Here is a 15,244-nt window from a genome sequence, read left to right on the forward strand (position 1 = left end):
CCCCCCCGCGGCCTTCCAAACGCATACCCATTCCATTGAAAATGCATCAGAGAGAATATTTCATTACTTGATTATCTTCCCCTTTAAGAACATGAGTCGAATATAAATCCTGGTGTGATCGGAAGTTCATAAATTGATAAGCTTGACATAATCACTAATCAGTAACAAAATAATTATTAAAAATTCTTTAATTATGTACTTCTTCAAGAACGTCATTATTTTTCATAAGTTCCTTATTTCTTTGCAAAGTGGTTTTAAAAAATCTAAGATAAAATATTTATCTAATTTACGAAACGTATTAATAAAATCTTTACAGAATTAAGATGGGTTGCCATATTGAACTTCTGTATTTAGATTGTATTGTATTGTTTAAATGCACTAATTTAACTAAAACCTATAATTTATTCATTAAATGTCTGCTTCACTTGCAGTACGAATTCCTAAGAATAGTTTTCTGTTCAATGAGATAAAACAACTTCCATATTGTTTCAACGACAAAACTTTTCTATCACAAATCTATTTTTGATTGTTTAATAATAAATCCCAAGTTTTCCTTTAAATATATTCTCGTTTTGGTATTTTTATTCTCTTATTTTCTTCTCTATTAAAATCTCATATGTACATTTTCCATCTTTAATATTGTCAAAGTTATTAAAGTAAATCATCAAATTTTTCTCTCATTTCATTTTCTAGAATAAAGGTGGGTGATCCTATCCATTTTTCACATATGCATTATGCAACAATAACAATACCAAAAACAATGACAACAATAACAACAACAACGACATATGACACTCTTCTAGTTAAAGTCGAGAGTAACCCTGATTCTTTACCTTAGCTGAAGCATCGCATGCTCCTGATACGAAAGTTCTATGATCCGGAGAGAGAGATAGTGACATAACATCTCCAGTATGACCGTTGTACACAGCCATCTGCTGTCCTGTCTCAACCTAGAAACAGTACACTGTACAGTTTACAATATATGTACCATAACTTCAGTTAATATTAATACCAATTCTTCAGCATCAATACTCAACATATAAGTAACTAAATTTTGTAAATATAATTTTGTTTATGAATTACTCAAATTAAGAATTCTATAATTGAAATCAATTAAGTTGAAGATATTAACGTTATTAAGGTGTTTAATTTTGATAATTTTTATATATTTTCAAAATCATAAACATTAATATATAATTTCTACTTGATCAGACAAAGCTTTATTAAAAAATCATAGAACTTCTAATTACAGTTCATCCTAAAACTAATTTCATAAACATCCTCCTCAAGCTAGAAAAAACTGTGGAAAAAACTGTTGGTTTATATCTGATAAGATTTGGTTTATATCTGATAAGATTTGGTTTATATCTGATAAGATTTGGATACTTACGTCCCAGAGCGCGCAGGTCATATCTCCGCTGGAGGTAACTATCTGATTATCATCGATAAATCGGCAACAAGACAGGTACCTAAAAATATTAAACATTGTAAAAATTTAAAATGAAATTTTAACCTGACAAATTAAAGTAAATGAATGATAAAAGAGCAATTACTCTCTTAAGAATAAGAGGAGTGTATACTGTATGCACTATAATAATTCAAATAATCAGTACTCACAGCCAACCTTCAATCCGTGGAAATCTGAATTGATTTATTATAGTAACCAGAAAGTCAAGATTGTTGAAAAAATAGGATTGGGGGGTTGGGGGGAGTGTGTGTGTGTGTGTGAGTGTGGGGAGGGGGGTAACAAATACTAATTTAATCGACGTTCAAAAGGTAAAATGTGATAAAATCCTAATTCTTTTGAAGATTAAAAATAATATAATATTAAAAAGAATTCAAGGTTGAAATAAAAATTCACCCATTTCTATCTTTTAATCGAAAGCATAAAACTTCATCGTTATATACATGGATAAACTATTAAGGATATATTGTTCACACGTACCGGGATTCTGACAAGACGGTTTGAAGATGCTTAACGTAAAAATGCACAATGAGTTCACTGAGACTAAGTTCTAGTCACGTTCACCCCACTGACACAATATAGATAAATGTTATGCAGACAAAAATATATCAAAAAATATCTTTCTATAATTAAATGATAATCTAAAAATATACAGCTGTCAAACTAGTTAATCCCGTCTGTATACTTGATCTATTTCCGAAGAACCTGGTTAATACCCCCCCCCGTGTTGCTTTTAAGATACCTACCCAGTGTGTCCTGGGAGCTCCCTTGAGACCCTAACGTTCCCCTCCCTGGTCTTCAAACTGTATATACTACACACATTGTCTAAGCCTCCACAAGCTACATACGCACCAGAAGGAGCATATGCGCAGGTCATAACCCAAGAGCTACGCAGAGGTATGGCGTGCACCTAAAATATTGTAAAAATCATATTAATTCCGCACTTCCGGTAAACTTGTAATAATTAATTATTATTCGTAACCCAAAAAATTCATACAATTTTCAGAAGCCATATTTGCCAAGTTTCGACATTTTTATGCCATATTTATATTAATGAAAAAGTAGGATTGATGATGTCTTAAAATTATCTACAAATCTAAACAGCGACAAGTCATGGATTAGGACTAATTTAGTATGCTAAAAGCTATAAGGGCATTAGTTTATGCAGATTAAAAGTACCAATGTTCATTACAGAAAAAAGCAGCTAGAAATCTTCGTCTTGATTCGAAAAAAGCACAAAAAAATATTTGGGATAGACCAACCTTATTGAAATAAAATGAAACATTTACCTTATTTGTGCTGTAACTATCCCAGACAATCAGTTTTCCATCCTGACTAGCGCTCACCAGGTTCCTACTCAAGAAACAGCTCTAAAGCCCAGGTTTCTCACAATATTCAAGGACAAATTTACAATTCAAAATAAATTAATCTTTGGCCGACGTTTTCTTACAGTTGTAATTTTGAAGTGACTCTCCATTTAAACAGTGGTATGTCTGATTCACAACGGTAACTTTAAAAGATTTGTCTAACATGATATATCCATCATTGTTTATTGTCGAAATGGCACTTTTAATGGAGTTTCAGGGGACAAAAATAAGCCAAGTACAAGAGCTTGCACTTTGGGCAGTCTAATTCAGGTTTCCCCCAAAGATTACTGAGCAAGAGAGGCAATAATAATTTTTTTATAATTTCAAAGTGTAAAAACATCTATTAACTAAGTAAAATGACGTTTAAGTGAAAACATAAAAATCGCATCGAAATAAAAACTAAATAAAATGCTTTGGATAACACAAGAAGAATTCTATAAAAATTATTTTAAGTTAAAGAATTTACCAGTTTGTTGAATAGTGTTCTTGTTTTATCCGTGCGATGGATTTACAATATCAAATCATGAAAATATTTAAGCTATTAAACTTTATTGAGATAACAGCATTGTAAATCCTTCACAATAAAAAACTAAAATAAAAAACTAAAAAAACCTCGAATCCGAAGCCCAATGCATTGCGTATATTTTTGCCAGATGTCCTCTGAGTGTTCGTCGTGTACGCATAACAATGCGTCCGACTTGGTTCATGGACTGCGTACGCTCTGTAAGCGACGCATCGTTAACAGCGTTACGTCGTTCCTGAACAGAAGAAAAATAAATAAAGGTACAGGATTTCACGATACCTTGTGTCTGAGCTCCACATCAACGCATAGATTTTACTCAAATGTCCACGCAGAGTCTTTCTGTTCATGCGGGGACAATGGAAAAATTGATTTCATACTTCTATTATGGGGGGGGGGGGGATGTAAATGTCTTTGAGATTTCATTACTTAAAAAGAAACATTTTTATGAGAGGGGGGGGGGGCGGAGTTAAGGTATTTTTAAAAAAGTCCCGCTTCCCTAGCTCGCATTTGAATCCTGCCAATAGGTTCCATAGATCCAGCATACTGGGCCAGGTTAGTATCACAAGCAGCTTTCCTTCCCTCCTGGTTAGTTTTATATAGAGGTTAGTATCCTTGCTTGGCTTCTAGTATCCTTGCCTGCCTTCTTGTATCCTTCCCGTCCTTTTAATATCCTTCCTACCTATCTAGTATTCTTCTTACATTTCTAGTATCCTTTCTGTAATTCTAGTATCCTTTCTGTAATTCTAGTATCCTTTCTGTAATTCTAGTATCCTTACTGTCCTGTTAGAATCCTTCCCTACTTTATAGTAACCTTCCTATCCTTCTAGTATCCTTTTTATTCTTCTAGTATGCTTACTATACTTCTAATATCCTCCCTATAATTCTAGTATCCTCCCTATACTTCTAGTATCCTCTCTATACTTCTGTATCCTCCCTTTACTTCTAGTATCCTCCCATCCTTCTAGCATCTTTCATATCCTTCTAGTTTCCTTTCCTGCCTTCTAGTACTCTTCCAGGCCTTATAGTACCCTTCCTGTCTTTCTAAAATCAATCCTACACTACTAGCAACCTTGCTATCTTTCTAGTATCCTTCTATTATCATTAATATCTTTCTTGTATCCTTACTATCTTTCTAGTATCCTTCCTATCTTTCTAGTATCCTTCATATCCTTCTAATATCCTTCCTATACTTAAAGTATCCTTGCCTGCTTTCTAATATCCTTCCCTGCGTTCTAGTATCCTTTCTTGACTTCTAATATCCTTGCCTGCCTTCTAGTAACCTTGCCTGCCTTCTAGTATCCTTGCCTATCTTTTAGCATCCTTCCTATCCTTCTAGTATCCTTGCTACCTTCTAGTATCCTTACTATCTTCTAGTATCCTTCCTATACTTCTAGTATCCTTGCTACCTCCTAGTATCCTTGCTACCTTCTAGTATCCTTGCTACCTTCTGGTATCCTTACTACCTTTTAGTATGCTTGCTACCTTCTAGTATCCTTACTACCTTCTAGTATCCTTACTACCTTCTAGTATCCTTTCTATCCTTCTAGTATTCTTCTTGATTTTCCTTTTGTTCTAGAATTTTTCCTATCATATGTATCCAATTTTAAAGTTGCCCTAAAATCATTAAAATTTAAATTTGTATATTTTCCATTGTTGCCGAGGGCAAAGAAGAAACGAATTAACATAAGGTCTGGAGAAGAAACCCTCGAAAAGATAATGAATAGAAACATGATGAACAGATATGAATATAGAACAGACAACCTAGTATTTTATAATCGATTGGATTATTAATCTAAACCTTATATTTGAAATTAATCTGCAGATTCCTATTTCCAGACCACACAAGGATACAACATAAATATAAACACAGCTTTTAACATAAACATAACACACTAGAAAAGCAGAAAATGTAAATAAGACAGCACGGAATACATGAACATTGAACAAAAAATCCCACAGTTTCTTGCAAAGGTATTTATTTTACGTTCATTACACCTGTTCCTAGTGTGTTATGGTACCAGTATAAACCCTAGATTTAGATCAAATTAGATAATAATAGAACAAGAAAATAGTGGATCCCGCAGAAATAGATATATTTATATATAAAACAACGTTTTTAATACTTGTGAGATTGTTAATGAATAATAAAGTAGAATCCAATAACCTGTATATACCCCTCCCCCCTGTTTGTAATGAATTGGATGTCTATAAGATAAGATAACAGCATGCATATTACACATACTACAGAACTCTCATTTACACGATTAGATTTAGACAGGGGTTATTGCAATGCTCTTAAAAATATCATAACAACAAAGTATTAAAAATCAAAATTCAATCTGATCAAAAAAATTCTTCATTAAAGATATGACAATTAATTTTATAATTCTGCTTTTGAGCATTTTCACACCCCTCTTCATAAATCCTCGATGGGTGGTTTCAATACCTTTCTTGTGGTTCATCATCTAACCACCATATATCATAGGTTGAATACAGGGTCACGTGATACAAAACTCAGTATTTCAATTGGTTAAATGAGATCACGTGTTCACATCCTGGCCTGTGGTTGGTTTAAACTAGAGTTTAATTAGATGTTAATGAATGGAAGTTGATGATTTAGAAATTAGATATGCGTAGGATAGATATCCATTCCAAAAAGGATATATTCTACTCTTAGAGTAGATATCTATTCCAGGCATGATACATGCTACTCGTAGGATATATAACCATCCTGGGCGGCGGGCATCATGATGACGCGTAGGATATATATCCAATCTAAGCATGGTAGTTACTACTCGTAGGATAGATATCCAATCCAAGCATGGTATATACTGCTCGTGGGATATATATCCAATCCAAGCATGGTATATACTACTCGTAGGATAGATATCCAATCCAAGCATGGTATATACTACTCGTAGGATATATATCCAATCCAAGCATGGTTACACATACTACTCGTAGGATATATATCTATTCCAGTCATGATATACTACTCGTAGGATATATATCTATTCCAGACATGATTTATACTAATCCTACCTACTCAACTATACTATTCTTACCTACTCAACCATATTAATCCTACCTACCCAACTAAATTAATCCTACCTACTCAACTATATTAATCCTACCTACCCAACTATACTAATCCTACCTAATCAACTATACTAATCCTACCTATTCAATTTTACTAATCCTACCTACTCAACTATATTAATCCTACCTACCCAACTATATTAATCCTACCTACCCAACTATATTAATCCTACCTACCCAACTATACTAATCCTACCTACTCAACTATATTAATCCTACCTACCCAACTATATTAATCCTACCTACCCAACTATACTAATCCTACCTACCCAACTATACTAATCCTACCTACCCAAATATACTAATCCTACCTACTCAACTATACTAATCCTACCTACTCAACTATACTAATCCTACCTACCCAACTATACTAATCCGACATACTCAACTATACTAATCAATTATACTAATCCTACCTACTCAATTATACTAATCCTACCTACTCAACTACACTAATCCTACCTACTCAATTATACTAATCCTACCTACTCAACTATACTAATCCTACCTACTTAACTATACTAATCCTACCTACTCAACTATACTAATACGACCTACTCAACAATACTAATCCTACCTACTCAATTATACTAATCCTACCTATTTAATTATACTAATCCTACCTACTCAACTATACTAATGCTACCTACTCAATTATACTAATCCTACCTACTCAACTATACTAATCCTACCTACTCAAATATACTAATCCTACCTACTCAATTATACTAATCCTACCTACTTGACAATAATAATCCTACCTACTAAACTATATTAAGGGGCCTGGGGTTGAAATACAGAAAATGATCAATTTAATATATTTTAAGAATATATGCGTAGTGAATGTAAATTGAGAATTTAATTTGTAAATCAGATAAAGGATAATTCAATAATTTAAAATAATTCAGGATAATAGGATAATAGGTTTACTTTAATGAATTAATGATAGAAGAGGGAAGAGTGGAATTTTAAAGTGTTTCAAAAAATACAGACAAAAAAGAGCATTAATAATAAATAAGTAAATAAGTAATAATAAGTAAGGAAGCCGAAAAATAAATAAGACAGTAAAGAAGATGAAAAACAAAGGAAGGAAAGGAAAGAAGAATTATGAAGGTTGTATGTNGGTATATTAAGCTTGATGATCTACAGATCAATAGGGTCAAATTTCCAACCTCCAGGGCTAAACATAATCATCAATAAATGTAATGAGTTTAATATAAACCGATTACAAAGTATAATAACTTAATTATCTAGATGTTTTACGAGGTTTTATAAAATATACAAATATCAGATGGGTTGGCAATCTCAAGTATTCCATGACACACCTACAAGGACAAACCACGAGAGAGATGGAAATATATTGAAAAATGAGAACAAATCTTAATTTATTATTCAAAGATGAGTTGTATACTTTGCAAAACAGACTGACATACGCATACATTTTCGCGTACGCAAATTATTTTGCGTTGATGGTTGGCAGAGAAGCAGATATTTTGCAGATCATTCATGAGCTGTCCTAAACTATAGACTGGGGACGGTTCAAGGAGTGGGCGGTTCACATTTGGAAGACAAGAGATATAATTATTTAGGGAGAGGGGGAGGTGTCAAACTAGGAACAAGAGAACGAATAGGAATAGATATAACAAAAAGGATATTTAAGAAAAAGAAAACTAGAAATTGAAGGGAACCTCAACTAAAATTAGAGGGTTCTGGGCATTGAAATAAGACAAAGTAAATTGCCATATTTGTAGGTCAGTTCAATTTAAATCCGAAATCTTACAAAATTGAGGAATTTGAGTATGGAGATTTCAACACCGTCTGTTACTAAACGCAAAAACATTGATTGTTTAAAAATGTTCGTTTTAGTCGCGTCTTCCTTACCGTTCTTTCCTTTCATTTATTATTGGCTAAACCTTTTCATTTTAAGGTTGATATCATAAATAAACATGATATTCAGTTGCACTAACTATATTTTACACGAAACCAAAGTGAAGACAAAATATTCGTTGGATTAGTGGTAATATGTTTTCTCTTGAAAATCGTATCCCCTCCTTCCAGTTTTAATCGATTTGCCTCTTACTGTGCAAAAATAAATTGAGAGGTTGGTATCATTGAATTGTGTGATATAAACGGATTTTTGGGTAAAAAGTAACTAAAAAGAAAGAGAGAAAGTCTTAGAAAGTCATTTTCCTTGGGAGAGGGGATTTTTCAAAATAATTTCCTTGGGAATAAAACTTATTTTTTTTTAAAAACAAATAATTACTGACCTTGATGGCACTCTTGAGCTGCTCCGTCTCCTGCCTCAATAACTCCGTCTCGTTCATCGTAAAACTAAAAAATAAGAATAATGAAAATATATTTCATCTCATCTGTTTTAACCCCCCTGAGTGAACTGCTCCAGAAAAATTACCGCACAATTTCCGGGTTGACAAAAGCCATAAGAAATCTCTTTACAAGGGTTTATATTAATCAGAATCTTAACCCTCTTGATTAAAGGCGAATGAAGCTAAAAGCAGACATAAAATTCACCAACATTTTCTCTGTTCTTTCTCATAATTTGAGATTTTGACGCATGATATTGCAAAAAATCCCAACAAAAGTTCATACTTTGATCGTTACATTAAAAGGGTAAATATTTAAATTTATTAGAGCAAAATGAAAAGATACATATTACCCTTAATTTTTCTTCACAACGTAAATGTATATGAACTTAAAGGGAGTGTTCACGAAAAATGAAAGGGGGTATATGAAAAATATTCGTTTGTGATCGCTACTATAGTTGATATTTTATAATATTTTTCATTTGTTTTGAAGGATGCTTTTTAAACGACGATTACTTGGCTGCCAGGTGTCTTTGCTCTCGATGTTTCTGTGGTTCCATGTGAGAGACACCTGGCGGACAAAAAAGTCGTCGTTTTACGTGCATTGAATGTACATCATTTCGGATAGTTTATGGCTCTGAATTGCGATTTTCAGGATTATCAGAAAGTATTATTTTAAAAGAATTAATAAATTTTCAAAATTGTATAGGCCTACCTAATCTATATAAAAGTTTGCATTCAGAAAACACTAGGTTTTAGGATGGCAAATTTTTTTGATTTATCATAAAAATATGGGCAAAATAATCTAGAATTGCCCCCAATTATTAAATAAACTAGAAATTCAAGGCGCTTCGCGCCCTTCTTTCTAGCCTTAAAGGGCGCTTCGCGCCCATCTTCTAAATTAGTTGTGAACATGTTCTCTTTGTGTACATCGTAAAACTAAACAAAAATAATTCGCGGATTTTCAAAATTTTTAAAAAAAGAGACAAATATTTGAAATTTTGATTTTTCATAAACATTCCCTGGGGTCCTTAGATGTCCCACAAAAAATTTGGGCCCGATCGGTTCAGCCGTTTTGACGTTTATTGGATACAAACAAACAAACAAACAGACAAACAAACAGACAAACAAACAGACAGACAAGCCAAATTTATATATAGATGAATTTCGAAGCTAAATATATTCCCCACAGTATGAATGTGTCGTTTCTAATTGTAATTTGACATGAATTTGAAAAAAACCCAAAAATTTAATAAGTATTTTAAGAAAACTGATTGATTTCTGCGCTCTTTAGGTAAACTTTGTTTATAAATCAAGTGAAATGTAAACAGACAACTATAAACTGCTAAAGTATACACAATTTACAAAATTACAGGGCAGCTAAAAACCCCAGAACTATGTATATTATCAGCCATATTCCTCATATTATAATCATATTTTAACAGGTGATATTNTCCAATAGTTTTCAACACGAAAACTATGCGTTTTTTAAAACATTATTTCAGGGATATGTTAGAACACTTTCTGGGCCGATCGCTGTGGCTAGGTCAGACTAAGGAGCTGACAGGGGTGTTTATTTTCTCGAAAAATCATTTCCACCCTTCATATATCTTTTCCCCCACAAGTTGTTTGCCCGGAGCGGATATAAATGAATTTTAGGGAAGTATCAAGAAGAATGAAAAATATACACCCCTGACCATTGCTCTGAATTATCCGCGCATTAATAGAAATTAACAGTAGAAAATTATGTAACATTCATAATAAAAGAAAATAAAGAAAGAACCCTTTTACTTATCTTTCGATTACTAAGGGTGGGGGTTAGATTTTGCTTCTCTGAGTAGTTTAAGAGTATGACATCATTTTAAATGCATGTGCATGATTAGGCATGAGCTTACATCAAGCTGAGAATGTGAGTAAGTATTGTTTACAGCAAAATCTTTCATATTCAAGCATAATCATACGCAAATCCTTCCTTTTAACTCGATTGAATTTCTTTTAAAAACAAAATAGAAAAAATATTTTACACAAATCTAGAAATAGTCTCAGGTAAGATTCTGTGATGTCATTTGTATTCTCAGGGCTACAACTCTATTTTAGAGAAGGTTCAAGCCTTAATTGATCTAATTTTTTGCCAAACTGTGGCTTTAGCGAAGAAGAAAATATAATCTAAAATGATTTCAACCTGCAGGGATATATTATGTTCGTTAATTTTAGATGCTCGTGTTGAATATTTATGTTAAAGACAAGCATTGATAGGATTTACAATATCATCAAACACAAACTTTAAAACCAATCTAACGAATCTAACAGACGAAATCTATCTTAATCTGAACAACAATATGTGAACTAAAAGAATGTCTAAAAAAGTTTAGTTAGGTGTTTCTAGCACTATTTTAAAAGCGAAAGGGATTTCAGTCCCTGCACAATGTAAATTTAAACCTAAAACTATGCAACCATCTCGGACCAGTAGACTAAAACTTAGTTACATCGTATAGGATCTTAGGTATATTCCTAGTATACGATTTTTGGACAATTCCAACTTTAATAGTTTGATATCTAATTTAAAATGTTTAATATTGCAGCATTGCTTACCTATTTATAAACTAACTCGGCTAGACTAATCACAATAAAATATCTAAATTCTTATTACATCTCATAAACAGGGGAAACGAAACTTCATATTTTTCTGAAAAATAAACATCGTTTTCAGTGACACGAATTATTTCTGTAAAAACATAATTCACTGACAATTACATCACTATATTATTAAACGAGAATCAGCATTTACAGCTCTGTTGAAGCAAGCACTCGAATAAAGGAGAAAATTGTTAACAATTAATTAATATTCAAGTAAATCTTAGTATAAATTTCACTTTTCCAACTGATGAATTCAAGATGGCTGAAACTGTACTGAGGAATCAATACCGCCGTATAGCGGCCCACACATACACACACTCAACTCTGCAGACCTACATACTGATAAGGATTAAGATTTGGACCCAGCAAGCCGACAGGTCGTCTTTTATAATATTTCAAAGAAAAGTGGGTGGATCCGCATTAGAACTACTGCAGTTTGAACTATCGATCATTTGAACATGCATTGACCGTTTCTTTGAACTTTTGATCATTTTAACTACTGATAATGACGCCATTTCCTGTATTTCATTCAACACATATATTTCCATTTCTCCTTGAACTATTTATTTTCAAATATATGCGCAGTATAAAAATTTTTAAATTTCAAATTGTATGTCCTGAGATGGAATTTAAAGAATTTGAGCCGCGGTTTAAATCCGCCAAAACCAGGTTTAAATTTAGCGCCGGCTTAAATCTTGAAACATTTGATACAATTTTCAGTGGAACCAACCATATTTGAACCGCGGTTTAAATTTAACGCCGCTCAAATTCTTTAAATTCGGCCATTGGTCAAACAAGCGATTGTTCGACCAAGACATACAATTTGAATTTTAAAAACTATTTATACTGATGATGATTATCATAAAATAGTTTAAATGATCCAAAAAATATTTCACATAGACATAAATTAGTTCAAATAAAGCAACTAAATGAACAAAAAAATAGTAATTATGAAATTGTAGTCCGAATGAACTAAATATATATAGCTCAATTTGAACTTAATTTTTGAAAATACTCGACATAAAAATAGTTAAAATGAGCAAAAATATATTTTAATAAATTTTGATGCAACCTTAACATTTGAAGGTTAGGAATTAAGTTACAATTTCTGCAGCCGAATGCCGTATAGCTAAGAGTAGGGCAATTTTTCATCCGAGTCCATCAAATGTTGTCATTTCGGGCCTTCAATCATGGGTAAAAATTAAGTTAAATTTCAAACCCTTTATATTCCCGATTATATTTATAGATCTTGTTGAGATTGGGGAATGTGATACATTCTCGAGCAACTCTTAAATTTTCAGACATAGCACTTAAAAAAAGTTCAACTATAATATCTTAAATAATTCGAGTATAAAATTTAAAAAAGTACGTGGGAACAATGTTGAATACGTTTTTATTTAATTGATGAAACATGTTACCACATACATTTTTTCAAAATTAATGGAACATGACATGTTCCTACATGCATTTTTTAAAAATTAATGGAACATGTTCCTACATACATTTTTAAAAAATTAATGGAACATGTTCCTACATACGATCACTTTAATGAATAAAACATGTTCCTACATACATTTTTAAAAAATTAATGGAACATGTTCCTACATCCGATCACTTTAATGAATAAAACATGTTCCTACATACATTTTTTTAAAAAATTAATAGAACATTTTTCTACATGCATTTTTTAAAAATTAATGGAACATGTTCCTACATCCATCACTTTAATGAATAAAACATGTTCCAACATACATTTTTTAAAAATTAATGGAACATGTTCCTACATACATTTTTTAAAAGTTAATGGACCATGTTCCTACTTACATTTTTAAAAAATTAATGGAACATGTTCCTACATCCATCACTTTAATGAATAAAACATGTTCCTACATACATTTTTTTTAAATTAATAGAACATGTTTCTACATGCATTTTTAAAAATTAATGGAACATGTTCCTACATTCATCACTTTAATGAATAAAACATGTTCCTACATACATTTTTTAAATCGTGATGAAACATGTTCCTACATCATTTTTAAATTGATGAAACATGTTCCTAAAGCATTTTTTTAATGGATGAAACATGTTCCTACATGCATTTGTTGACAGATAACAGCAAACACACCAGACAAATTTGAACAATAGGCCTGTGGGAATTCTGGTGGGGGATATTTATTCTCCCCTGACAATTCTTTCTCAGTTGGCCGCAAATACACACAACAGAGTAACCCCCGTCTCAAGAAAATCGATAACAAAAGCTTTATTTCTTAAAAAATAACATAAATTATAGGTCATGGTTAGTTGTACAATGTTATAATAAATATTAATAATAGAAAAAATCTTACGATTTATTTGCGGATGATAAAGGAGTAACTTTTTGTTGATCAGTATTGAAATACGTTTTTAAAACTTCTGAAATAAATTACAGTTGAATATTTAACGAAATTCACTAATTCTTCATATGAAAATATTCTTGTTTAACTTTAATGGTTTCACAATAAACGAAAGTGTTTTAGGCTCTGTCCCTGGAGAACAAAGAAATGGGGGCTGAAATTATTAGATTTGGGTGTCTCCAGTAGGGGATTTTAAGTTGAAGACGACATTACACGGAGGTCTTAAAGTTAATGGTTAACACTGGCCCCAGGCAGGGTTCGAGGATGTTGGGTTATCATACGAGAATCAAAGTATAAATATTAACAATATGAGAAACATGTAGTTTGAACGAATGATAGTTACTAGATTGATTGATTGAAATAAACAGATGTAATATTACAAGATACATTGATTAATACTGTGTTTAACAGGCGGATAATTGATGGAACAATGGAGTAAAATGACTTCCTGTTGAACATATTTCTGTAATTTGATTGCCAGGATGATTTTTTTTTGTAAAAAAAAGTAAGAATTAACAGCAAACTGAGACTGAACTGAGATCTCGATCATAAATTAAAATAAAGAGTTAAACTGCAAGGATTAATTAAAACATAAAAGGTCATTAATGATTCAATAAATTAACAAGTGATTATATCAAAGTCAATAATCTTCAATTTTAATGTTCTTTATTCAGTATATTTTTTTTTATTAATTATTTTTTTAGGAAAAATTTTAAGTAATTTGAATTGAAATGTTTTCCAGTTTGGTTTCTAAAAAAAAGGAAATTAAAATGTTTAAATAGTTGGTTCCTGCGATGAAGCTTGGAATGGTTCTATTGATTGATTGCGTTGAGCTCTGGGAGGAATTAGTCCTGTGCAGGCTCCGGCCTGGAGCTTGGGGCTAAATTCCTTGCTTCTGTGTCCTAGGTTAAGCTGGGTACCATTTCTTGAGGACACTGAGCTTCTAAGTTTATGAACAGGTACAGTTGGTTGAGGTGTCTGTCCACTACTATTTTACGTCCACCTACTTCACCACGATAGCTGATAGTGGCGCCATAGACGTCTCTGTTCTTTCTACTGAGGAGCTGCTCTACTCTGGCAGCTGAGAATGGGTTCTTGTATATAGGTTCATTCTTAAACAGGACTATGTCTCCGACCTGAGGGAGGTTGCCCTGGTCCTTCCAGGTGACGGTGAATTTGCATCTGGTATACTCCTGCTCCCATAATGAGTGGAACAAGTTGAAAACGACATTCCACCTGGAGATCTGTTGATTGATGGATGCTGTAGGGTTGACCTCTTCTCCAAAACACCTCTTGAAACCCTTGGAGAAAGTGGTTGGGAGTGAGGGTGATGCCAAGTGGTGATCCGAGGATCAGTGGTCTGTTGTTAAGTTTTTCAATGACTCCATGCATCCAGGTAAGCAGTTCCTTGTCCTCCATGATCAGCTGGTGTGGTC

At 32.5% G+C, this 15,244-nt stretch overlaps 1 protein-coding gene across 5 annotated transcripts in view; it reads right to left on the reverse strand.

The window, feature by feature from the left end:
• Window positions 1-11,744, reverse strand: part of LOC111715201 (guanine nucleotide-binding protein subunit beta-1) — a 16,651-nt gene extending 4,907 nt beyond the window's left edge. Inside the window, exons 1-8 of one of the 5 annotated variants that reach the window (XM_023490489.1) lie at window positions 11,368-11,479; window positions 8,722-8,785; window positions 3,852-3,937; window positions 3,635-3,694; window positions 2,755-2,818; window positions 2,212-2,375; window positions 1,391-1,469; window positions 834-950 (exon numbers count right to left, since the gene is read on the reverse strand). In XM_023490489.1, coding sequence (XP_023346257.1) covers window positions 834-950; window positions 1,391-1,469; window positions 2,212-2,375; window positions 2,755-2,818; window positions 3,635-3,694; window positions 3,852-3,937; window positions 8,722-8,778 — 627 coding nt within the window. In that variant the 5' untranslated portion in view covers window positions 8,779-8,785; window positions 11,368-11,479. Of the gene's footprint in view, window positions 1-833; window positions 951-1,390; window positions 1,470-2,211; window positions 2,376-2,754; window positions 2,822-3,444; window positions 3,591-3,634; window positions 3,695-3,851; window positions 3,938-8,721; window positions 8,786-11,367 lie in introns of all 5 variants that reach the window. The other 4 variants (XM_023490487.1, XR_002768185.1, XM_023490486.1 and 1 more) reach the window with 4 other exon arrangements.
• Window positions 11,745-15,244: the final 3,500 nt, after the last annotated feature.

This window comes from Eurytemora carolleeae, unplaced genomic scaffold (genome assembly GCF_000591075.1).
Source record: "Eurytemora carolleeae unplaced genomic scaffold, Eaff_2.0 scaffold1728, whole genome shotgun sequence".
NCBI classification, from domain to species: domain Eukaryota; kingdom Metazoa; phylum Arthropoda; class Copepoda; order Calanoida; family Temoridae; genus Eurytemora; species Eurytemora carolleeae.